Below are 26,927 nucleotides of genomic sequence, written 5' to 3' on the forward strand. Positions count from 1 at the left end.
TATATTTTTGGGGGGCTTGTTGTTGCTATTTTTGTTCTATTACTCATCTATTCTTCTCTTGACAGAATGACAAGATGGAAAAGTCACACCAAAAAAGAGAACAAGAGACAGCACTAACTGCCAGGGACTTAATCATAATGGATAAAAGTAGATGTTGGAGCTAGATTTCAGAATAAGAATTATAAAGATAATAGCTGGGCTTCAAAAAAGCATAGAGGACACTAGAGAACCCCTTTCTAGAGAAATAAAGGAACTAAAATCTAAACAGGTCAAAATAAAAGGGTATTACTGAGATGCAATAAGAAATGGAGGGTCTAACTGCTATGATAAATGAGGCAGAAGAGTGAGTGATATGGAAGACAAAATGATGGAGAATAAAGAAGCTGAGGAAAAGAGAAATAAACAACTGGTGGATCATGAGGGGATAATTTGAGAGATAAGTGATACTATAAAGTGAAACAATATTAGAATAATTGGGGTCCCAGAGGAAGAGGAAAGGAGTGAGTCAAAAAGTATATTTGAGAAAATCATAGCTGAGAACTTCCCTAATCCGGGGAAGGAAACAGGCATTCAAGTCCAGGAAACACAGAGAATTTCCTTCAAAATTAACAAAAACAGGTCAACACCTTACATGTAATAATGAAGTTTTCAAATTTCAGAGATAAAAAGAAAATCCTGAAAGTGGTTTGGGACAAAAGGTCCTTAGCAGAAACATTAGACTGGCAGCAGACCTATCCACAGAGAGCTGGCAGGCCAGAAAGGACTGGCATGATATATTCAGGGTGCTAAATGAGAAAAATAAGCAGTCAAGAATACTTTATCCAGTAAGGCTATTATTCATAAAGATCTTCTAGGACAAACAGAAGCTAAAAGAATTTGTGATCACCAAACCAGCCCTGCAAGAAATATGAAAGGAGATCCCTTAAGTGAAGAGGATGCCCGAAACTAACAGACCAGAAAGAAACAGAGACAATATACAGAAACAGTGACTTTACAGGTAACGCAATGGCACTAAATTCATAGTAACTATTCATTCAATAGTTACTCTGAATGTAAATGGGCAAAATGCTCCAATCAAATGACTCAGGGTATCAGATTGGATAAAAAAGCAAGATACATTGATATGCTATCTACAAGAGACTAATTTTAGACCCAAAGACATCTCCAGATTGAAGATGAGGGGGTGGAGAACCATTTATAATGCTAATTGACCTCAAAAGAAAGCTGGGGTAGCAATTCTCATAACAGACAAGTTAGATTTTAAACCAAAGACTTTAATAAGAGATGATGAGGGACACTATATCATACTTAAAGGGTCTATACAAGAAGAAGATTTAACATTTATATATATTTATATTCCAAACTTGGGAGCAGCCAATTATGTAAACCCATTATTAACAAAGCTAAATAAACACATTAATAATAATACAATAATAGTAGGGGACTTTAACACCTCACTCACAGCAATGGACAGATTATTTAACCAGAAGATTAATAAGGAAACAAAGGCTTTGAATGACACTCTGGGCCAGAAGGACTTAACAGATATATTCATAAAATTGCATCCTAAAGCTACAGAATATTCATCCTTCTCAAGTCACATGGAACATTCTCCAGAATAGATCACATACTGGGTAATAAATTAGGTCTCAACCAGTACCAAAAAATTGGGATTATTCCCTGCATATTTTCAGACTATAGTGCTTTCAAAATTGAACTCAATCACAAGAGGAAATGTAGAAGGAATACAAATACATGGAGGTTAAAGAGCATCCTACTAAGAAATGAATGGGTCAACCAGGGAAAGAAGAATTTTAAAAATTCATGGAAACAAATGAAAATGAAAACACAACCGTTCAAAACCCTTGGGATGCCACAAAGGCAGTCTTAAGAAGGAAGTATATAGCAATACCAGCCTTTCTCAAGAAACAAGAAAAGTCTCAAATATACAACCTAACCTTACACCTAAAGGAGCTGGAGAAAGAACAGCAAATTAAGCCTAAAGTAAGCAGGAGAAGATAAGTAATAAAGATTAGAGCAGAAATCAATGAAAAATAAACCAAAAGAATAGTAGGACAGATAAATTAAACTAGGAGCTGATTCTTTGAAAGAATTAATAAGATGGATAAAGCACTGGCCAGAATTACCAAAAAGAAAATGGAAAGGACCCAAATTGATAAAATCATGAATGAAAGAGGAGAAATCACAACCAACACTAAAGAAACACAATTATAAGAACATATTATGAGGAACTATATGCTAACAAATTAGGCAATCTGGAAGAAATTGATGCATTCCTAAAGATTTACAAATCGAAACTGAAACAGGAAGAAATGGAAAACGTGAACAGACCTATAACCAGCAAGGAAATCGAAACAGTGATCAAAAATCTCCCAGCAAGAGTCCAGGGCTGGGTGGCTTCCCAGGGGAATTCTATCAAACATTTAAAAAAGAATTAATACCTATTCTTTTGAAGCTGCTTCAAAAAAATAGAGTGGAAGGAACTTGGAAACTCTTTCTATGAAGCCAGGATTACCTTGATCCCCAAACCAGAGAAAGACCCTACCCAAAAGGAGAATTACAGATGGATATCCCTGATGAACATGGATGAAAAAATTATCTACATGGTACTTAGTCAATAGGATCCTACAGCACATTAAAAGGATTATGCATCATGACCAAGTGGGATTTATTCCTGGGCTGCAAGAGGGCTTAACATCACATATCAATCAATGTGATACACTACATTAATAAAAGAAAGTAATGAACCAAATGATCCCCTCAACAGATACAGAAAAATAATTTGACAAAGTAGAGCACTGTTAATTGATTAAAATTCTCTCCAGTATAGGGATAGAGAGAACATACCTCAATATCATAAAAGCTATATACAAAAAGTCCACAGGAAACATCATTCTCAATGGGAAAAAGCGAGAGCTTTTCCCTCAAGGTCAGGAACATGACAAGGATGTCCACTCTCATCACTGTTGTTCAACATAGTACTAGAAGTCCTAGCCTCAGCAATCAGACAACAAAAAGAAATAAAAGGCATCCAAATTGGCAAAGAAGTCAAGCTCTCACATCTTTGCAGATGATGTGATACTCTATGTGGAAAACCCAAAAGACTCCATCTCGAAATTGCTAGAACTCATACAGGAATTCAGCAAAGTGGCAGGATATAAAATCAATGCACAGAAATCAGTGGAATTTTTATAAACTAATGCTGAGGTAAAATAAAGAGAAATGAAGGAACTCTCCCATTTACAACTGCACCAAAAAGTATAAGATATCTAGGAATAAATCTAACCAAATGGGTAAAGGATCTGTACTCTAAAAACTACAGAGCGCTCATAAAAGAAATTGAGGAAGACACAAAGAAATGGAAAAACATCCCATGCTCTTGAGTTGGAAGAACAAATATTGTTAAAATGTCTATGCTCCCCATAGCAATCTATACATTCAATTCAATCCCTATCATAACACCATCAACATTTTTCACAGAGCTGGAACAAATAATCCTAAAATATGTATAGAATCAGAAAAGACCCCAGATATCCAAAAGGGTCTTGAAAAAGAAAACCAAAGCTACTGGTATCACAATTCATGACATTAAGCTCTATTACAAAGATGTCATAATCAAGACAGTATGATACTAGCACAAAAAACAGACACATAGATCAATGGAATAGGATATAGAACCCAGAAATGGACCCTTAACTCTATGGACAATTAATCTTTGACAAAGTGGGAAAGAATATCCAGGAAAAAAGACAGTCTCTTCAACAAATGATGTTGGGAAAATTGGACAGCCACATGCAGAAGAATGAAACTGGACCATTTTCTTATACCATATATAAAATAAAATGAATGAAGGACCTAAATGTGAGACAGGAATCCATCAAAATCCTACAGTAGAACATAGGCAACAGCCTCTATGACCTCATCCAGAGCAGCTTCTGCTAGATATGTCTCCAAAGGCAAGGGAGACAAGGGCAAAAATGAACTTTTGGGACATCATCAAGATAAAATCTTTTGCACAGCAAATAGTCAACAAAACCAAAAGACAGCCTGCAGAATGGGGGAAGATAATGGCAAATATTTTATCAGATAAAGGGGTAATGCCCCAAATCTATAAAGATCTTGTCAAACTCAACACCCAAAGAACAAATAATCTAGTTAAGAAATGGGCAGAAGACAAGAACAGACATTTCTCCAAGGAAGACATACAAATGGCCCACAGATTACGAAAAACGCTCAACATCACTTGCTTCAGGGAAGTGTAAATCAATACCACAATGAGATACCATCTGATACCAGTCAGAATGGATATTATTATCAGAATGAAAATATTATTCAGGCATCAAATAATTAAATCTTGCTGTTTGCAACTATGTGTATGGAACTCAAGGGTATTAAGCTAAGCGAAATAAATCAATCAGAGAAAGACAATTATGATCTCACTCGTATGTGGAATTTAAGAAATAAAACAGAGGGGATGCCTGGGTGGCTCAGCAGTTGAGCATCTGCCTTCAGCTCAGGGCATGGTCCCATGGTCCTGGGATTGAGTCCCACATCAGGCTCCCTGCATGGAGCCTGATTCTCCCTCTGCCTATGTCTCTGCCTGCCTCTCTGTGTCTCTCATGAATAAATAAATAAAATCTTTTTTTTTTAAAGAAATAAAACAGATGAGCATAGGAGAAGGAAGGGAAAAATAAAAGAAGATGGAATCAGAGAGGGAGACAAACCAGAAGAGACTCTTAACCATAGAAAACAAACTGAGAATTCTGGAGGGGAGGGCGGTGGGGGATGCGGTAACTGGGCAATAGGCATTAAAGAGAGCATGTGATGTAATGAGCACTGGGTGTTACCTACAACTGATGAATCACTGAGCTCTACCTCTGAAACTAATAATGCACTGTATGTTAATTAACTGAATTTAAATAAAAATTTTAAAAATTAAAAAAAATAGCCTTGCTCTGATTATTCTTGATTCTGCAGTCATGTGTCCCTTTAGAGGGACATAGACTCAGCCTATGACATCCAATTCCACAGTTGAACTCAGGGCCCCCATATGTCTGTGTTCTTGTGAGGAGAGAAGCACCTGCTGTTGTGACATCCACAGTCTACCTGTGCTAGTAGCTTCATGGGCAGGGGTCTCATGTCACCCTGCCTACCCTGACAAAATGAGATCAAAAGTAGGAGCCTCGGTGAATCCTCTGCCATGGAAAAGCACAGATCCTGGTGGAATGTCAGGGATCACCTAGTGTTACAGGAAGTCTGCCTGCTGTTTTCTTCAGAACAGTGTCATCGGAGGGGACTCAGGGTTCAGTGTCTCAACAGTCCTGGTCAGATGATCACAACTCATGTGGCTCCTACTTGGAATGAACAATGGTATAAAACAGGGGACCCCTCACTCACAGCCCAAGAATGTGTCTGACAGCAGGAGCATGTGTGTGCAGATGGATGTTTTCCTTCCATTAGCTGTGGCCTATTGGAAGTGAGCAAAGTTGGATGTGGTTTAACTGTCCTTATTTCATCTTTCAAACCCCGGGGCCACCTCTTGCACAGCCTCAACTAGCAGGGGCCGGTTTGACCTCAAGCATTTTCCACGAATCAACCGCATTTGATAGAGAGCATAGATAAAACAAGCCTGAGAAAATAAAGCTCCATCACCACACCAGTGGTCTCCTGCCACTCACATTGTCTCCTGCACCACCACCCTCTTCCTCTCTCTGCACATCCCAATCCAGGGCAGCCCAGGTCCAGTTGGGGAAGGAAGGTACTGAGGAGTCGGAAGCCATAGGAGACACTGCCTAGGAGCCCCAGCAGGGATATCAGCCCACTCAGCTTTCCATCATTTGCTAGTTTCCCCTCTGTGCCTCTGTGCTTTCCACATGCTGAAGCAGTTCCAGAGCTCTAAGTAAAGTCCCAGTGATTTGTCCTAAAGAAGCTGATAAAATTCTTAAGAATCAATAAGTAGATCGAAATTAAATTTCCTCTTCCTTGCATCCAGTGGGTATTATGTTGTTTCCACATAGGAACCTCTACTTGGTTTCCAACAGAATCTGTTTTCACAGAAACTTAAGCTGATTGTAAATAAAAAAATCTTTCCCAATTTTAAATGAGACATTGTTTTATTCTAATATGTAAAAACTTTGACTTCAAAAATATTCATTAGAAAAGGAGAGAAACAAACCATCATTTATTTCTTCCCTCACCAACCAGGCATTGAACATTTTGTTTTATACTCATGTTTGTAGAAATATACACACACATATAAATGAATGTCATACTTGTTAGTGTTATTACTCCTGGAAATCATGGTCAAAGGACTGGACAAATACTGCATATAAAAAAGAAATAGAAATGGACTCAATGTATCAAAAGATGATTATCCTCATCAGAGACAAGCAAACTAAGACCATGACGAGATGCTATTTTTTCACCCGTCAGATCAGCAAAACCGTGATGTTTTACAGCACTGTCCTGACATCATCATCTTGGAAGTGCACAATGGCGCTACCTCTATCAGGGTAAGCTGCAATACCTACCAACATGACCGGTAACCACGTCCAAAGTGACATAAAACAATGTTGTAATTTCAGTATATTTTATGATGGTAAAAGATTGGAAGTAATCCATTGGCCTATCACAAGGAACTGATCTTATAAAGTGTCTTATAAAGTATATAGTGACCAATGCAATACTGTGAAGCCACCTAAGTGTTCCTTTGTATTGACATAAAAAGAGCACAAGGATGTATAAGTGAGAAGTGCACAATAATGTATGTCATTACTCTTGTGTGTTAGACAATTAGATCTATATGCATTTATTCATTTTTATATCTATAATTCATATTTTCCCAAGTAAAAACTGGAAGGATGGGTAAGAAACAAAAGTGTGACCTATAAGTTGAGGGCAGGCAGAGACAGTGGTTGAAGTAAGATTTTGTAGTTCAATTTTTAGGGTGTTTAAATTTTGGAACTATGTGGTATATTCTAAAAATTTTATTAGAGTCCTATAATGCCTATTTCTTCAACAACACTTTCTTTTCTTAAAAAAGTTTTTATTGGGCAGCCCGGGTGGCTCAGTGGTTTAGTGCCACCTTCACCCCAGGGCGTGGTCCTGGAGTCCCGGGATCGAGTCCCACGTCGGGCTTCCTGCGTGGATCCTGCTTCTCCCTCTGCCTGTGTCTCTGCCTCTCTCTCTCTCTCTCTCTCTCTCTCTCTCTCTCGCTGGTCTCTCATGAATAAATAAATAAAATGTTTAAAAAAAGTTTTCATTTATTTATGTAATCTCTATACCCAATCTCTACACACCAATCTCTACACCCATGTGGGGTTCTAACTTACGACTCCAACATCAAGAGTCAGTTACTCCTTCACTGAATCAGACAGCCACTCCTCAACAACACTTTCTGATTTTCAATTTCTTCCAACAATCTACATTTTGTGTAAATACATACTAGTCCATCATACAATGTCATTTATTTTATTTTTTCTCTTTCTTATTGGGTGTTTGACTTAATTTGGGACTGTTGTAAATGGTGCTATGGTATCACGTATAAATCTTAGAGCATACCTTGAAGGTTTGTGTGAATGTATAGGAGCAGGTGTGTTATCAATTGTTTCTCAAGTGGAGCTGCCAACATTAGATGCTAATGATGTTGAAGACTGGCATGTGCCCAGCAAAGTTAACTCATCCCATCCACACAGCTCCAGGAGACAGGGCACAACGTATCTTCATTTTACATATAGGAAAATTTTGGCACAGAGAGTTCAAATAGATATGGAACCAAGATTTAAACCCAGGCACTTAGTGTTCAGAATCCAAGCCCTTAATTCCTCCACCACTCTACCTTTTCAGTGTAAGTGGGGTTCTTGTGAGATCAGAAACATAGTGCATGTGAAATACTGGTAAAGTTTTGACCACACCAACCAGTCATGGGACATATTGTACTGTCGCCACCAGAGTGTCTTAAACCAAAAAATTCTGAATCTTCTGATCTTTGAAGGAGAAATAACCTAGGCCTTCCCTGGCTATGACTCCCCTGGGGCCAGTGCCTCAAAGAAGGCATTGTAAGGTCCATCTCAGGGCAAGAATTGGAAATATAACAACGAGCACTGAATGTGAAGGCTCAGTTGCCATGCTGTTGCTTACCTTGGACTCTCAGTTATATTGCACCAGATGAAAGAACACAGATGCAAAAGTAGACTTTTGATTGTTTTTATTGTTCTCATCATGAAAAGCAGTACAAAATTCAGGTAGCAAAGATGGCAGCTCTCAGATGTGTAAAATAAAGGGCTTTGAGGCAATTATCTGGTTAAGGAGCCTCAGGAGATGCAACTGGAAGCTGTGTGTTGGCTGAACTCAGAGGCACGGCTATCGAGTGCCTGAGGAGCTGATGGATGTTAAGGAGAGAGCAGCGCTCAAGCCCCGGGGATGGCCTTCTGGCCCCATGCCTAAGTCATGGCGGAATTTGTTCCTGCTGCAGAGTGAAAGTTTCTGTTTGCCCAGTAGTTTGTAAACCCAATCTACAGTAATGGCTCTAACAAAAGACACACTTGAACTGAAATAGGAGAAAGCCACACTAGGTCCTCAGCAGACCCTTTTAGCCACAATAGCCAATGGAGAAAAGGGGACCTTTGGTGTCACCATGTGTTAGGAACCCTTCCCATTGCCACAGAATTCTGGTCTCCCAAGCAGATAGAAGGTGATGACGACGGAGTAGACCAGGCTCTTGAGGAGGAGGAGGAGGTAGGTGTAGTAGGCAGAGGTGTTCATGAGCTGCAGCTGCAGGGGATCTAAAAAAAGGTCATTTATTAGTTTCACCTTCTGTTCTTTGGAAGGCTAGGACTTATTAATGGGGAGGGGTCACATCATACATTTCTGATGACCCAGGTTGAAGGGATGTTCCCATACCATCATCACCACCACCACCAGATAACTCAGAATCCAGCTTGTATGCCAAATTAATCAACAACCTCTGGGAAATTCACTTAGAACATTCCAAAGTCTTAAAAAGTAAGGATATATATTAGATGAATGAGTTAACCTGAAAAAAACATTATTGAAAGTTAGCTTTTAGCATTTCCTCATCTCTACCATGTCTGTAAGTAATAATCTAGCAAATATGCTTTACCCACTAAGTAAATGCCAGACATTTAATTTGACAGGTCTGTGTGAAATGCTGTAATCTTACTTAATTTTTCAATAGTCTAGGAGATTATTATTTTAATTGCCATTTTACAAATAAATCGAGGACACAGAACTAATTTGCCTAATGTCATACAATTAGTAAGTACCACAAGCAAGATTTTAATCCCAGCACATAATGTTCAAGAACACATTCTTACCTACTCTGTATATCTGTACCTCCACTACTCCAATAAATACTCCTGGCAACAAAGACTTAAGCATAAATATAAAGAAGAATTGCTGATTTAGAAGCATCTTCACCACTACATCTTGTGCATTACTGAGATTCCTATCAAGGGTACAATCAATGGAAATTTGGTTGTGTTCAGAGTAGAGTAGGCAGGAGGTTTTACTAAAAAGGGCGTTAGTTGTGATGAGCATTGAGTGATGTATGGAAATATTAAATCATTATACTGTACACCTGAAATTAATATACACTGTATGTTAACTAAGTGGAATTTGAATAAAAACTTTAAAAAAATAACAAAATAAAATAAAGTGGAAGAAAAGAGTTAACCCAAAATCTCTTCAACTTTAGGAGGTCAAACTCACTCCCTTGTCTTTCCTGAATACCCTCATTTTAGTTATGGTGTTAGAGGATAATTTTATCTTTTTTCCCTTTGAGGTTTTGCAGGAAATACATGATATCAAGAAATAATTAATAACTGGCTATGCAACAAACCAGGCTGAGTCTTTTCATGTGGAAATTTCTTTTATGTGTTTATCTCCAAAGAGTCTGAACTCCAGAATCATTAGCCTTTGGTGTGGAAAATGACTTCTAGTGGTGCTGTACTCATAACTCCTTGCCCTTGGTCAGGTAATATGTTAGCTAACTTCCAGAGGCTCCTTGATATTGGACATGGAGGGCAGATGAGTAGGACTAGAGCCAAAGCTTCTTATAGTTTCTTGGTGCAGGTATTGGGAGAAAGATCCAGAAACTAGTGCTTACAATATGTCAGCTAAATGAGTAAGTGTGTGAGCCTTTTTTTTTTTTTTTTTCAGATGGTCTGGGTTGAAGCCTCAGATCTCACTGTGTGGTGTGATGCAAGGGACTTAATTAACTTTAGGTCATTGCCCTCATCTGCAAAATGGGAATAAAATCCTTCACAGTGAATATTAAGAGATTAAACAAAATGTGCTCACAATGCAGCACAACACCTCTGCACAAGAACTTCTCAGTGTCAGTTCTTGTTATTAACTACCAGCAAGAGCAAAGACACAGAAGTGAATGAAATCCACGGTTGAAAGAATTCAGAGCACATCACTGCACCCCTAATTTACAGTCTTTCATACTCAAGTCAGCATTTACTGTGTGAACATGACCCCTGAAAAATGATGAATTGACTTCAAATATCACTCAGTCTATTTTGCAAGATTCAGCCATTCTGAAGCCAGGGAAGTTCAAAGGTTAAGTTGATCAGGGGTAAAAGATCCTATAGCATAACATAAAGGCAAACATAGACAAAAAATTACCATTTTTATCTTTCAGAGAATATTTTGTAGAGGTAATAGCAGTGAGCTCTAAAGGAAATGAGAGCAAGTATTATTCAATTGTTCATATCCATTAATTGACATATATCTGTGCTTTGGATAGATTGATAGGTTGATCGACCAACTGATGGATAAAATTCAACACAGAGGATAGAGCCATTACTAATATGAGCTCCACAATTGCAGAAATGATTTGTCTAACCTGTGTTGTTCAGTAGATGAATTCATATATTTTATTTCTGCACATTAAAATGTTGAAATTCATGAATGATTCATTTTTTCTCTTTTTCTCACAACTTAAGGGCAATGTCTAAGACTATCTTGTTTTCTGTCTGTACTCAGAGCTCCCAGCCCAGTGCCTGCTGCAAAGGAGGTGTTCTATAAATACTTGTTGAATGGAAAAATAACCAGAAACAGTGGCTGCTGTCAAGTCCTCAGCACCCACTGCTGACATGAAGGATTGCTACCAAAATGCATTCACCCAACCCTAGAATCCACAGCAGAATCTTACATTTTGGAAGGAGCCTAGAATAGGTAAATTCTCCCAAGCAAAAGAAAGCAGCCTGACATTTACAAATAATGCATGTTCCCAGTATCCCCAGCTCCTGCACATGATTTTCTGAAGTGGTGGTATTTGTGGACATGCCAATGATACTAATGAAAGTCAATATCTATTGAGTGATTATTACTGTGCTAGGCAGTATGTGAAAAGCTCACATGTATTATGTCATCGGTTCCTCTAGTCACACTAATGTGAATTGTATTTTAGAGGACTCCATGTTAGACTCAAAAAAGTAAAGATTTATTTACTAAGTAACTTTTTGGGAGTCATACCAGTTATTGGTAGAGCCAACACTCAAAGAACCATTATGGGGGTTTAGATGAGCTAGAGCATGTAGAAAGTATCTTGTAAAACAATCCATAGAAAACACACATAACTCCACCATTGTGGACTCTCAGACATCATCCCTTCCAGTATCTTAATTACTCTTAGCAAATGTCTTTTTTTTATTACAGAAGCTCAGCATTTCGTTGTACTTTTTCCCCAGAGGCAGAAAGATTGACCAAGTGATAATCATAGTTTTCTGAATATATAAAACTGAGGTGGGGATTGTATTCCTCCACAGTGGGAAAAAACTCACAAATATAAAAACAAAACCAAAAACCCAACATGCATACAAAGACAAAAATCCTTAAAAAGATCATTGACAGTTGAATGGAGGAAGAGAATCCCAACATGCTTTGTTTTATCCTTTCTCTGCTCAGTGTGTCCTTGTGCACATAATATGGTTCTGTTATGCAAATTATTCACCCCACACAATCTTATTTTGGTATGTTCTTAAAAAATGATTCTGAGCTATAAGCTTTGGGGTAAATCCAAAGAATAAAAAATGTTCTTATAATTATTTTTAGATGTTAAAATATCTTCAAGAACAGACTTGTAAGTGTGTTAAAAGTCTCTTTTCCATACAGTGGCTTTGCTCACCAAAAGAAAAATAAAAATCTCTTATCATCATGTATTGTTTGAAGTTTAAACATTAAGGCAACGGTTTTTCAAATTAAATCTTTATATGTAATCTAGTTTCACTTTCTAAACCAAGGTTGGTTGAAAACTTGGACCAGATTAGTTTCTCACTCTTCAAAATGACTTCATTGATTGTGCTTCAAGAAACAAAAAAACTTACAAGCAATAGCATTAGAAATTTGCTGTAGAAAGGCATTAACAGAAATGCTCTCATTAGTTTTGTTGCTATGAGAAGATCTTGAGAGACATTCTTTTCAAAATTTAATTACTTAGTAAAACACACCATAAATAAGAACTTCTCCTTTTTGGATAATCATCACCATGCAATCTACTATATTTTTACATTGATCATTATAAAAACCAATACCTACAGGACTTTAGCCCAGTGGTTACATTAACTTGTGCTTTGCTCATTTGTCTTCTCTGTTTCCTAGGTGTAGACAAAAAACTAAGGCTGTTTGTAATCTAATACCAGTTTTTCTAGGAAAATATGGATAAATACCATAAAGATATGAATAAATGCATCCCTGTCATGTTTTCAAAACCACGCACTTTCGCTATTTTTGCAGTTCATCGAATGCCAGGAGAAAGAAAAAGTAAATAATTGTTTCACTCTAAATTTGATCACTGGAAAAATGAAGGATCCAAGAAGATAAAGATTTAGTTCAGCAATCCAGAGTGGTACACAGCAAAGGTCTTTGTATATTTGGTTAAGTGTTTATCCTCTGGTCCTTCCCAAGGCCTTGTGAAACACAGGGAAAAGAACAAATTGGTTCCTTCTTATGGGCTTCTGGGGCCTTGGTCTGTGATGTTCATGCTCAGGACTTGACTCCTGAGTCTAGAGGTTACTAGAGCACAGCGGGGCCAGGGCACATTCAGCCATCTACCCACACTGTCTAAATATGTCCAGTATCTCTACCAAAGAGGTTAATTTGAGTCACAGTGCCTGAACCACAAGTGACCCTGAGTGATTAGGAAAAGTATATTCTCTCTACTATGGTGATCCTCCTTGGGAGAGTAGTTCATCCTGCATCCCTTCCAGGCCTGGCACACACTAGAACTGCAAGAAATGTTTGCTGAGCAGCATTTACCAATGGTAAAGAATATACTCATTGTGTAAAATGGAAGAATGTTTTGTACACGTTAGCTTAACCCAATCTTTATTTACCAAATTTCACCTTAGGGTGGTATATAAAATTCAAATATGAGAAACTGAAGACCATGCTTAAACCTCAGCAACCAAATTACTATTTTTGTTGAACTGTGATCCAGCTCCCTCAAATGAATAGTATTTTTTGTCATCCACTCATTGATGGGTAGTACCTGGTTAGACTAGATTAAAATGAAAGAGACTGGGATCCCTCAGTGGCACAGCGGTTTAGCGCCTGCCTTTGGCCCAGGGCGTGATCCTGGAGACCAGGGATCGAGTCCCACCTCGGGCTCCCTGCATGGAGCCTGCTTCTCCCTCTGCCTATGTCTCTGCCTTTCTCTATGTCTGTGTGTGACTATCATAAATAAAAAAATAAAAAAAATGAAAGAGACTTTGACTTCTGAATAGAACATTCCCAAAAAATGTATAATTGTTTTTGTTTCCTGATCAAATAAGATCATCAAAATGTGGACTCTTTTTCTGAACACTTATGGTGTGTGAGGTTAGTAGGTGCTTTCATGTGTATTTTTTCATTTAGTCCATATAATGACCTTAAAGGCACCACTGTAACCTTCATAATTTTCGATGATGAAACTGATACTGAGAAAGGCTAAGGGAATTTGTCTTTTTTCTTTTTCCCTATATTTTCCAAAGCCCAGTTTACTTTGATTCTCTGGGGAAATAGCAAGACATTTATGTTACCATTAAAGGTAACAGCATTAAAGAAAGATTTCTATTTGTTTCTTTTCATTAATATTTGACCAAAAATGGTGGGGTATTTCCTTTGAAAAAAGATATATACACATACACACATACATACACATACCTTTTATCTGGGAAGAAAACAGAATCTCTTGATCAACCTTTCCTTTATTTCTCTCATGTTTGACGACACATTTGTATTCTTTATCCATTGATGCTCCCGTCACAGTCAGCCAGCTGAATTTCATGAATGTGTCCTTAGTCTTCATAGTGTTTCCCTGCTGGGATTGTGGAATTGTTTTGCCACTCTTCTCTTTCCAATCTATCTTGATAACATCAGGGAAAAAATTCTCGAGAAGACAAAGATACGTTCCAGCATTGTGAAGTATTTTTTCAGCAATTGAAGGAAAAAAAGTGGTGGGCTTGGGGAAATTGTCTGCATCAAGGCTTCTATCTGTGGGGGATGTGGAAGAGCAATTAAAACACTATTAGAGCAACACAAATGTCATGTAGTTTGGAACCACCAACCACAGTGAAATGAAGGAAATTTGTCATAGAATTAGGGCTTATCGTGGCCTTTGTCCAGAGTGGGTTAGGAGATACTAATAGTTCTTATTTTTATTGGGAAAACCAGTTCAAGAAGTCAAAAACTTGCTCAAAGTCACAGCTATTAAGTGGTGGAGTTTGGATTAAAATGTGAGATTTTTAAAATAGTATACACTCACTTTTTGAATGGGAATGTACTTCAACACGTACTTGACAATCTATCAACTTGACCTTTAAATCTTCAAATATTGATTATGATAGTAAGATACTGTATGTTTCTCCAATCATATACTTTATTTTTAATTTAAAAGCATGTTAGATAAAAGAGATTAATTTTTTCAATAGTACATGATATTAACATGTTAGCCTCTAGTCAATATATTAAGTAATCGAATTTTCATCTTAGAAACTTTGGTGTGTTTTTTAATAGGAACACTTCTGATTCATTATTGTAAAGAAATTGAAAATCAAATGATGAAATTGGAAAGTTTCTGGATGGTAACACATTGATTTTACCTCCTGTTACTTTGTTTAGCTAGATTCTTGATATTTTATTCTTTCCAGCATGAAATGAACCTTGAACTTCCACAATTTTCTCAATGGAATATTAGCTGAGCATTAAAATAGTGTATTTGATTATATATGGTTAGTGCCTATATTTTGGGTAAGTATATTACATGGTTTTCCTTCAACATTCTTTTTAAAACTTATTAACAGTTATTTTATAGCCAAAATCATTTTTATAATACGTAAAATAGAAAGCATATTCAAAAATAAATAAGCCTAACACATTTATACAAATTCATTTGCATAATCATAAAATATATTGGAGTTAAATTGCCTGAGTTATTTATATTTTATTAAGATGCAGCAGTGTGAATTCTACGGAAATTTACCAAATGTCAAGTACATTTTCAAGTACAAGTGTAATATTTCAATTTTTATATTGGTGTTGATATCATTGTTCTCTATTTTTCTTTTATTAAATAAATAGAGATATTTCATATTTGAATATGAATTTCAAATTTATGACATCTCTAACTTTAAAGTTGTAACTATAGTTAAGGGGAGGAGGGCGGGTGTTGGAGGGGAATGGGTGACGGGCACTGAGGCGGACACTTGACGGGATGAGCACTGGGTGTTTTTCTGTATGTTGGTAAATTGAACACCAATAAAAATTAATTAAAAAAAAAGTTTAAACTTTTTTTTGGTAAATATGAGCATGAAAGCCAAACTTGTTGGTGTCTGGCCATGTCTGCTGGAGGTCACTATCTGTGAATGACATTAAATGTCATGGTGCCCATAGCAATGATGCAGCGACAGCATGAAATGCATTTGTTTAAAGACCATTTCTTCCATTTTACAAAATGGCTGTGGAAGCCAATGCCCATAGTTTCACTTCACATTCCTTCTAGAGAAATCCTTTTCTAATTTTATGGTGGGAAAAACATAACATATTTGAAGATTTAGTGTGCATGATTTTCTCAGATAATATAAAGTATGTACTCCATCATATTTTTCTCATACCTTTGAACATAAAATTTTACTCTGTGTTTCTTGCTAGATAGTCACAGGCCATTTTTCTCTGCTTTCCTTAGTGCTTTTGATCTTATATTTTTCTTTCATGGCCTAACTCTACTTGTGTATTTTATTTTAAGTTTTCTCAAATAGATTTTGGAAATTATGCAGAATAAATAAGAGAAAAATAGTTTGTGCATTAGAGCTTGTTTCTTTTTCTGCCCCAGAGCTTCATAGTTTGGTGAGGTCTACCTCACCAAACTATGACATAAAATGACATAAAATGACATAAGATGACATAAGATGACATAAAAAGTGGCAGAAGATGCTTCCAAATCCCACTCTGTGATATAGACACAAAACATGTCTAGTTCCAACACACTGAAATGCCAGAGCATAAGGTAAGGCTTTCTTTCCCAACATTATACCTCATGAAACAGAGGTTGCCTTCTGTTTTAGCTTCTCATATTCTAATGCCTTACTATACAAACAATACTACTTGACAAGATATCAACTGAAATAAACTCAACGCTAGTTTTAGAGGTAAAGCTAGTAAAAGACAATAAACAAGTTTAATATGGATTTGATAAATATTACCTGGAATGAAAGTCTCTGCATGTTCTGCTTACATTGCAAAATATAGAATACCAAAGTAAATAAAAAATATGTTTTTAAAAAACTTTGTAAGTGGGTAATTTTGTCTTCAGATAGACTATCCAGCGACATCATAAGGGGATCCCAAAGCAGACACTCAGACCCTAAGATATGGCAGAAATTTGCTCTAAAGTAAAAACTGAAGTCTGAGATGCATGTGAAGAGATGGAGCAAAATTTTCTAATGAAACTGAGGGCAAAAAAAGCAGTATTTCTCAACTGATGTTCGTATTGATATAATTTTTAACTTTTAGGTATAATTCAATTAAGAGATTAAATATACAAGTGAATACTTGACTTTTTTTCTGGATCGCTATACGTTTATATACTCAAGTTGCAAAACCTCCTTCCTTTTTCCTTTATGTCTGGAATATTTCCACTTAAAAAGGAGAGATAACCTTATATTCAGGCTAATAATATTTGAGACAATGCCTACTACATTCTCATCATTTTCAGAAGCAGGTGACAATGAGTCTTAGAAACTGAAGTATTCCACAAATTAATTTGTTCTAAAATGATCCTCAGACTAGATGGTAATTAGTAATATATTTTTCTGTACTCTTGATATCATAAAGATCTCCAGTGAGTGGTCATTTGAATTCTGAAGAATGGACATTCTTTATCACAGATCATTTCCCAATTTTAACGATAGCTATTTCCGTATTTAATTTCATATACTCTTATCATAATTCATTTGATATTGTTGTTACATTGATAAAGTGAGTGGATGGAAATACAAAATGTTAACAGTAACAAGTGTCACTATAAAATTTTAATTTTTTTCTTTTCCAATTTCTTCAATAATGAGTAATGTATTATTTTTATAATTTTAAGAAAGCAATGAAAAGTGAATCAAAACGCATTTGTTAAAGGATGATTATATGGAAAATGATAGATCTAGGTTCACAATTCATATTTTTTTCTGCACTACACTCTCCTAGAAGACATTTTTGTAGGACCTCATGAATTATATGCGTCACCATTATTAAACTTGATTGCTAGAATTTACATTGCTTATGTAGTGAGTTGGAAAAAAGAACACCAGAAACTTAGTTTTCAGTTTATGAATTCATTTGTGCCCATGATCACAACCACTAAGGAAAACTAAATACATAATTTCTTTCATGTTTTCAATGTTTTATCACCTTTGTTAAAATTCTTTGAAAACTTTTATATGAGGGGCACCTGGGTGGCTCAGTTGGTTAAGCATCTGACTTCTGCTCAGGTCATGATCTCAGTATCCTAGGGTCACCCCACATGGAGCTCTGTGCTAAGCAAGGAATCTGCTTCTTCTTTTCCTTCTCCATCTGCCCCTCCCCCGCTCATCCTCTCTCTCTCTCTCTCTCTCTCTTTCTCAAATAAATCAATAAAATCTTAAAAATATAAAGTATTTTTATTATTTGACAAGACCTTGTGCTCTAGAAATATTCCTGTGAGATGTTCTCCCTCATTCAGGCAAAATTTTATCTTTAAGGCTAATGAAGAATGAACAAATTTACCAAACTGAATTCAGAGGGAAAAAAAACCCTACCTTATGATGTTCTTGAATATATGAACAGTTTTTTGTTCATTCTTTTCCATTGGTTATTTTTTGGGGGGGGGGCCATTGGTTATTTTTTGAAATCAAATAAATAAGATATACAAACTTCTTTACAAAACTTTCAACACAGAAATCCCAAATGAATTAACATCTACACTTCTTAAGGACCTTCAGTTGCTTTAGCTAATTAGCTAAAGGACGAGGATGTAGTCACCAACCTCTCCAAGGATCCTGCTGCTACTTCTGACCAAACTGGGATTGAATCCTAGAATTCTGAGCCACCACCAGCACCTTGCCTGCAACCCCTGTATAATCTGTCTCCCCTCCCTACTTATAGGGCAGAATGTAAAGAAATTTACCTGTAACCATGAGCTTTGTGCCAGGACCAAACACTTTGATTCTGCTCCAGTCAAACAACCCACTGTTTGAAAAGCTTTTACAAAAAACCCCTGTGATGCCTCTTTTAAAATTGTGCCTATATTTTTTCAGTATTTATATAAATATATTAAAAATGGACCCTGCTAACATTAAACAAAGATGAAGCTTAAGCATAATCCCATTAGACATGAACATAGTCAAGAATGGATATGAACTCGAGCCTCTGGTGGCTCAATCATTTAAGAGCATAACTCTTGATTTCAGCTCAGGTCTTGATCTCAGGGTCCTGAAACCAAGCCCTGGTTTAAGCTCAGCACTAGATCTGCTTCAGATTTTCTCTCTCTCCCTCTCCTTCTGCCCCTCTCCCCCGTTCTCACTCTCTCTAAAATAAATAATAAAAAATGCTTTTTTTTTTTTTTTTTTAAAGAGTGGATGTGAACTGACTCCTCTCTGCCTAGTCTGGTTCTTCTCTCTTTCTCATCTCACTCACAAGTGTTAGAGATTATGATTTTACCTTTTCTCTCCATTTTCCTGAACTGTCTAAACTCTTGCTTTGAAGAGTTTTCTTCTGATGTCACTTTTTTATTAGAGTGTAATTTATAGTTATTATTTCTTTAAAATTTTCAAAGAGGAACAAAAATAGAAATGATATATTTGAGTATATACTATATCAGTGTTCAATATTTTTACAGATATTATTTTATTTCTATACATTAAGGGGTGGATATCTTGTTTGATTGTAAAGTAAGCTCTTTCCAAATCTAATTCCAAGTGATAGTAGACCTGACGAGTTGTTATAGAGTCTGAAATTTTAATGATGATCTCTTAATGTATTTATTTCTAAAAGAATGCTCCTTTGGACTTGAAAATATCTAGCAGTTTTGAGGGCACCGATTTACAATTCTGAGCTGTTCCATCAGAGGACTCCATTTGGTTTGGTCTTTCTGTAGCTGCCCCAGCATGAGTGGGAAGGCTGCTCTGAGTTATGTAATTGAATCATGCATATGGTACAACTACTCCAATTCCATCAGCTTCAATATTTCCAGCAAAATTCTTCTTTCTTCCAGAAAGAAGATTGAATACAATGGTGTCAAAAAGACTTGTCATTTTATAAAAAATACCATAAGAATCACATTGTGAGAATTTATTTTGTTTTAAACATTTTATTTATTCATGAGAGACACAAAGAGAGAAGCAGGCTCCCCACAGGGAGCCTCATGTGGGACTGGATCCCAGGATCCTGGGATCATGACCTGAGCCAAAGGCAGACGCTCAACCACTGAGCTACCCAGGGACGCACATTGTGAGAATTTAATAAATGCATATTCTACATGACCTATTTGATCTTGTGTAGAGAAGAGAGTCAATTTTAATGGCATGATTAGAAGCAGAAGCATTCTTTTCCACATGAGTAGTAATACAAATTATGAGCTATTACTAATAAAGAATTCAGCTAAACTATCTATTTAAAAATTCAGGCTACAGAACAGTAAATATCAGAATATAAAAACATGGTCTATTGTTTTTTAGTATCACTTAATAGTCTAGACCATGCATTTTGGAATGGATAAATCTCTGTTGGATCCCACTCTCTGCCATAGTAACTAGCCATGTGACTTTAGGCAAATAACTGACCTTCCCCAAGCCTCAGTTTCACTGTCTATGAAATGCAATAAGAGACTTTTCTATATAGGGCTGTTGAGAAATAAGATAACGCACTGGAACTAATTAACATGGTATCTGGTCCTCAATAAATCTTAGCTAATATTATTATTCTCTTTACTGAGATGGTTTCAGTCCATTTTATCAAATTCTTCTACCAAATCTAAATATGTGGATTTTATAAGTAATTTTTTATATAAATTAAAAAAACAAAAGAACTCATGAATCCAAGACATTCTGTGCCCATGGCAGTTACAAGTGGAAAAATAGGTGGTCCAATGACCACAATCCAGAACAGTTGTCCTCTAGACTAGAGGCTTTTTGAGTGTTGGGACTGTGTCTTGATCACCCTTTTACCTTTAGCTTCCAGCACCAAAACTGTCCTTAATAAATGTTTGCTGGGACAATAAATGAACAAACAAAAATTTAAAGTCATGCAGACTCTTTTTATGGGTTCTGGAGCTGAAATGATTTATTTAGCTTACAAATCCACTAAACTGGACTATCTCTAGGTATTACTAACCAAACTAACAATAGTACAAGTTACTAGTCTCAGAGTCCCCTCTAAGATGCTCCAGTAATAAGTCGGATTATTGATGTTCTATTAGTCATTTACTGTAGGAGTTAATTTTTTTGCACTGCTCCTAAAGATGACACAAAAGCAATCATATAAATTTCGCAGGTTATTAGAGAAAGAAGCACTACTCATTAAAAAAGAAGTCCTATTAATATTAGAGATAACTAATAATGTTTATCACATGACTGTCTACAAGGAAAGCATGTTGAACCAATAACTCACACCAATGGTTCATAGACACAGTCCTAAAAATAATTTTAGTTTCAATCCCGAATATATCTCAGTGTGTGTGTATTTTTTAAAGGCAGATTTAATATCTGCTTGCAAGCAGTGAAGTAAATAAACCATTTGCAAAGTAGTTGTGTTTCCATATAGAGGGACCAGTAGATGCAAAATTACTGTCCATGCGCTGAGCTGATCCTACATTGTTGTTGTTGTTGTTGTTTTCTAAAAATAATCTGTCAGTTTTTCATTCACAGAATTAAAACAGAACAAAGTAACTTACCTGGGGGAGTTACTATGATCTTAGTTCCTTCTCCAAATATCTTGATCCAGCCTGAGTTATCACACTGGTTAGAGGTTCTACAAAAACATCAGCCTTCTGCTGAACATCACGACATAACCAGCAGGTAGAAACCCTGTATGGTCAAGTTGATCTTCTGTATTCCCTGGGAAATTCTTGAATATAGGTTTCATGGCATCTGATACCGTCTGATACCTTGTAAGTTTTCCTCAGATTAGCTGACCCAAATGTCTGTTTTCCAAGGAGGCAGTAATCATGGAAAAGTGCTGATAGAAAACAAACAAGAGCAAAAGAAAAAGAAGAGAGAGATTGGGATTAACTGGTCAGCCAACTACTTATATAAATCAGTAGGAAAAGTAGTCAGTGAATTAAGAGGTTTTGGTATCCAGGTGTTCAAGTGTGTGAAATTGCTCAGAAAAGGCATCAAAGGAAAAGCTCTTGTATTCTCACAAACACCAGACCTGCTCCGTTGGTAATTTGGGATTGTATTTCTAAGGAAGGAAACTCTTCAGTAACCAAAAATGCAAACATGCCAACAGAAATATATTTGAGAAATGTGAACAATGTTCTTCATCTTAATGACTTTTTATAACTTAACAATATGATTCTTTACCACATGATGCTGTTATATTTCTCGTGGGAATACATCCTTGCATTTTTTCTTTAGCTTTAGCTTCCTATCTTTGGGCTCTTTTTCACTCTGAGTGAAAGTGTGGGGAGCTCTAACCTACCATGAGAGTTGGAAGAAAAGTCTTATTACTGTCTACAATAACAGATGAGACAATAATCCTACAATGTTTGCCATTCACTTTATAGATCAGTAGGTTTGTAGAACATTCACAAGTGTGGTGAATTAAAAGTTACTGTAGTTATTGCTTTAGATGCTATGATATTTCTATACTCAGCTGTGAGTGAAAAATATTGGAGGAAAAATAACCTTTGGTTTATTACATTCAAATCTTTTCCTATTCACAATTGTTAGCTTTTTATTTATTTATTTATTTAATTAATTTATTTATTTATGATAGTCACAGAGAGAGAGAGAGAGAGAGGCAGAGACACAGGCGGAAGGAGAAGCAGGCTCCATGCACCGGGAGCCCGATGTGGGACTCGATCCCGGGTCTCCAGGATCGCGCCCTGGGCCAAAGGCAGGCGCCAAACCGCTGCGCCACCCAGGGATCCCCTTGTTAGCTTTTTAGAATTAAAGCAACACTTTACTGTTGTTGGGGGACTAGTGAGATGTGACTTTTCAAGAGTCCCTGAGTTCCTGTGTTTGCTGAGATGGCTCAGTGAAGTAGTTTAGTTGTTAGGGGAAAGGACACTGTGGTATGTTTGACCCTGCGCTAGAACTGTCCTGTATGGAACCTCCAACAGACTCTAGCTGTCCAATAGGTTGACACTTAAAATTGAGAAAGCAGGGGCACCTGGATGGCTCAGTCAGTTAAGTGGCTGCCTTTGGCTCAGGTCATGAACCCCAGTGACCTGGGATTAAGCCCTGTGTTGGGCTCCCTGCTCAGTGGGGACCCTGCTTCTCCCTCTCCCTCTCCCTCTGCTATTCCCCCTGCTTGTGCTTGCGCTCTCTCTCTCTTTTTCTCTTTGTTAAATAAATATTTTTTGAAATTGGGAAAACAGTGTGACAGAGAGTTAGTAACTTTTCTCGATCATGTTGTCATTTAAGCGGCTAAGCAGGAATCTGAAATCCAGATCTATAACACTCAAGTCTTGTATCTCCTATCATTCATTCATTCATTCATTCATTCATTCATTCAAAGTCAGCACACCATTTTTGACATTGGATTTGGCTTCCTTTCCAGGAAGAAATTTTTTTAAAAAAATATTTTTATTTATTTATTCATGAGAGACACACACACACAGAGAGAGGCAGAGACACAGGCAGAGGGAGAAGCAGGCTCCATGCAGGAAGCCCGACGTGGGACTCAATCCTGGGTCTCCAGAATCATGCCCTGGGCCAAAGGTGGGCGCTAAAACGCTGAGCCACTGGGGCTGCCCTCCAGGAAGAGTCTTATAGATGGAGAAGTTTAAAGATCAGAGATATATTTGAGAAATGTGAACAATGTTCTTCACCTTAATGACTTTTTATAACTTAACAACATGATTCTTTACCACATGATGCAAAATGAGAAAATAATTTGTGTAGTGACATACTATTCCTGGAATGAAGGAATAGATTTGTGGAAATCTATCTTCCATGAAATAATAGATTCCTATTTAACCAAAAATTTGAGAAAAAAAATCCAGTTCTTTGATATGTTGAAAGAAAAAGCTTCTTGGAAGCTATCTCTTGGATCTTGAATATTGTTTACCTTTGCTATTAGGTTAGAACCTTTAACATAGTTATTTTGAATTCCTTAATAGTTCCAACATCTTTGTCATGTCTCTGTCTGGTTCTGGTGATTACTTTGTGTCCTCAGACTGCACTTCTTTTTGACCTACTGTATGCTTCTGAAATTTTTGGTTGGAACCTGGACATGTTGTCTTGTATAGTAGATATTGAGGTCAATATATTTTGTGCTTGAAATGAGCACACTTTTCCTGCTAGGCCTTGAGCATGGGAGTTTGTGTTAACTAGTTAGAAGTTAGACTGGATTTGAAGCTTGTAGTTGCTAAGTTATCAGGGTTGAAATTTATTGTTTTCAGAGTTCAGACACTTAAATATTTCCTAGTTGTAACTTTTCTTTCTCTCTTTACTTGTCTTTGAGTCTTCGCTTTGTACTCTTCCTCAGAGAAAGTCTGTCTTTTTTTTGAGAAAGTCTGTCTTTTGAAGCTCTATGAGGTCTATTCCACTTTTAGTTTTACTCAAGGTTTAATAGCATGGGAGTGAAAGGTCAGGAGATGTTCTCTGATATTTTTATTAAGTCTCAATTTTAACCAGGTACAGCGAAACTAGGTCTTAAGGATGTGGCCTTCACAGATATTCCTGCCTTTTTTTTTTTCCAGAGGTAGAAAATTTTAAAATTTAAATCCTGTCTCCCTCCCTCAACTGCAATAAGTACGCACCTATTTCAGATTGTGGTTTGATGTTCATCCTTCTGCAGATGAATGTGTTATTTTTGAACATTTCTGGGGAACATTTTTTGTGGTCCTCTCCTTTGCCTTCCCTCAACTATAATGAGATTCCACCAGCACCTTCCCCTCCAGATAAGGTCACTTGTTTCCTACAGTAGTGATGGGGTACATGAGGTCTGGGTGGGTCTCAGCAGTAGTTGTCCCCCCTTTTATAACACCAACAGGGAAGCCTTTTCTGGATTGTTCCTGATCTTTTCTGCAAGAATTTTATGGAGATCCTGGAGAAGAAGCTTAAAAGGTGACAGGAAATACCTTACATATGGTCCCTCAGGTTTCACACTTTTCCAGCTCTTAATATTCCATTGGAAATTTCCACTTTAATCTTGTGACCAGGTGTATGTGTTCCATAACATCTGTCCAAGGTGAGCAAATGCTCACTTACCGTTTCTCCCTGCAAGTGCCTGTGTGTCTACAATTATTGTTTAGGTAAAGTACCCTGAATCTCAGCTATTCAATTGATTCAAACAAAGTATTACATTTCAGGTTGTCCTGCTATTTGGGGTGTTGTTTAAGATGGGAGCCATGTTCTCTACACCTCTGAGCACATTGGGGTCCTTTTTCCTAGTTTTTGTTTGTTTGTGTAAATTGTTATTTACCTTAAAGTTCTGCTATCAAAAGAAGAGAAGTAAATTTGAGTTCTGCCCAAATTCCCAGTATAGCTCTTTATAATTTTTAAACTGAGTTTCATTTGTTATTATTGAGTCTTGAGACTTCTCTCTGTATTGTGGAGCTCAGTCTTTTCTCTGATATGTATTTGGACAATATCTTATTTTAATCTGGCTTTTCTCCCCCTTTTCTATTTTCCTTCCATTTGCAGTCATGAGAAGAACAGAAATTGTAAGTTTAAGGAAGTGCAAATCATCAAACATTTCCTTTAGGATTCTTACTTTTTGTGTCCTATGTAAGAAATCTTTGGCTAACCCAAGGTCACAAAGATTTTCTCCTGTATTTTCATCTATAAGTGTTATTGTTTTTGTTTTTACATTTAGTCCTGGAAACTGTTTTTATTTAGTTTGTGTACGTGATGTTTGGTATGGATTAAGGTTTATTGTTTTTTTACATAGATGAACAATTGTCTCATACCCAGTTGTAGAAAAGTCTATTCTTTGTTCTTTGGATTTCCCTGGCATCTTCATTAGGAATTAGTTGACCCCTTATGTGTTGCCCTATTTCTGGATTCTCTTCCTCTTATCTATGTGTCCATGCTTTCACCAATATTCCACTGTCTTGACCATTGTAGCTTCCTAGTAAGTGCTTAACTTCTTTTCAAACCTGTTTTGGCAATGCTATGTTTTCCTCTTCCCATATAAATTTTGGAAACAGTTTGTTGATTTCTATGAAAAGTTCTCGGATTTTGGTTGAGATTACATGGAATGTATTTATCACTATTGAGTCTTTCAATCTATGAACATGGTATATCTCTAGATTTATTTAGTTCTTCTTTGGCTTTTGTCATTAAAGTTTCATTGATTTCGGGATACAAACCTTTCCATTTTTGGTTAAATTTCACCTCTATGTATTATAGAGTTTTTTTTTTTTAATTGTTAGTGTTGTTTTTGTAAGTGATACTATTTATTGAATTTCATTTTCCAATTGTGAATAACCAGCATACAAATTACAAGTGGCTTTACATATCACATTCTATTTACAGTGTATATTCCTTCATTAGGTGCATGTGCCATCATTTATTCAATCAAACTTGCTATGTTATATCCAACATTTTGCAGTTACCCAGTGAATATCTTTGTGCCTATATATGCTCATAGTGTTGAAACTGTGCCTTCAGAGTAATTTCAAAAAGTGTTTTTGCTAGGTTGAAAGGTAAATGCATATGAACTTTTGTTACCAAATTACCCCATGAAAGGGTTGTACTTTGCATCCCTACGAGCAATATGTTGTAAGACGCCAGTTTTCTACCACAGTCTCACCAACAGAATGTTTCACTTTTATTCATTCTCATGAATAGGAAATGGTATCTCTCTATAGTTTTATTAGACATCTATCTAATTAAAAGTGAAGTTGAGCATGTATTCATATATGTAAAAACTATTTTTATATTTCTCTTCACAAATTAGCTTTTTATGTTTTTTGCCATTTACCTATAGAAGGTTTTTAATAATTTTAATGATTTACTTCCATTTTTAAAATGTGCTCTTCTTTTTACCACAGTTGAACATTATGTGCTTTACAAATTGCAAATATTTCCTCAAAGATTATCATCTGTCTTTTAACTTATGCTGCTTTCTGCAAAACAAGGTTTATTTTCACTTTCATGTAGTAAAATTTATCAATGTACTTTCTTATTGTATTTTGAATTTTAGTAATACTTATGAACTCATTCCTTTACTCATTCTGCATGGAAGGTGCTGCCAACATT

At 36.4% G+C, this 26,927-nt stretch overlaps 2 gene segments (V, D, J or C); both read right to left on the minus strand.

Annotated features, from left to right (window-relative positions):
* The window catches only part of LOC140599109 (T-cell receptor gamma chain C region C10.5-like), a 50,477-nt gene that overhangs the window by 20,255 nt on the left and 3,295 nt on the right, over positions 1 to 26,927 (minus strand). The window contains 1 exon segment of the C gene segment in view: positions 21,446 to 21,496. Coding sequence covers positions 21,446 to 21,496 — 51 coding nt within the window.
* Positions 8,326 to 18,692, minus strand: LOC140598951 (T-cell receptor gamma chain C region C10.5-like). The segment is given in 4 exon segments: positions 8,326 to 8,832; positions 11,900 to 11,981; positions 14,169 to 14,520; positions 18,683 to 18,692. Coding segments are annotated over 4 exon segments (615 nt in total).

This window comes from Vulpes vulpes, chromosome 5 (assembly GCF_048418805.1).
Source record: "Vulpes vulpes isolate BD-2025 chromosome 5, VulVul3, whole genome shotgun sequence".
NCBI classification, from domain to species: Eukaryota; Metazoa; Chordata; class Mammalia; order Carnivora; family Canidae; genus Vulpes; species Vulpes vulpes.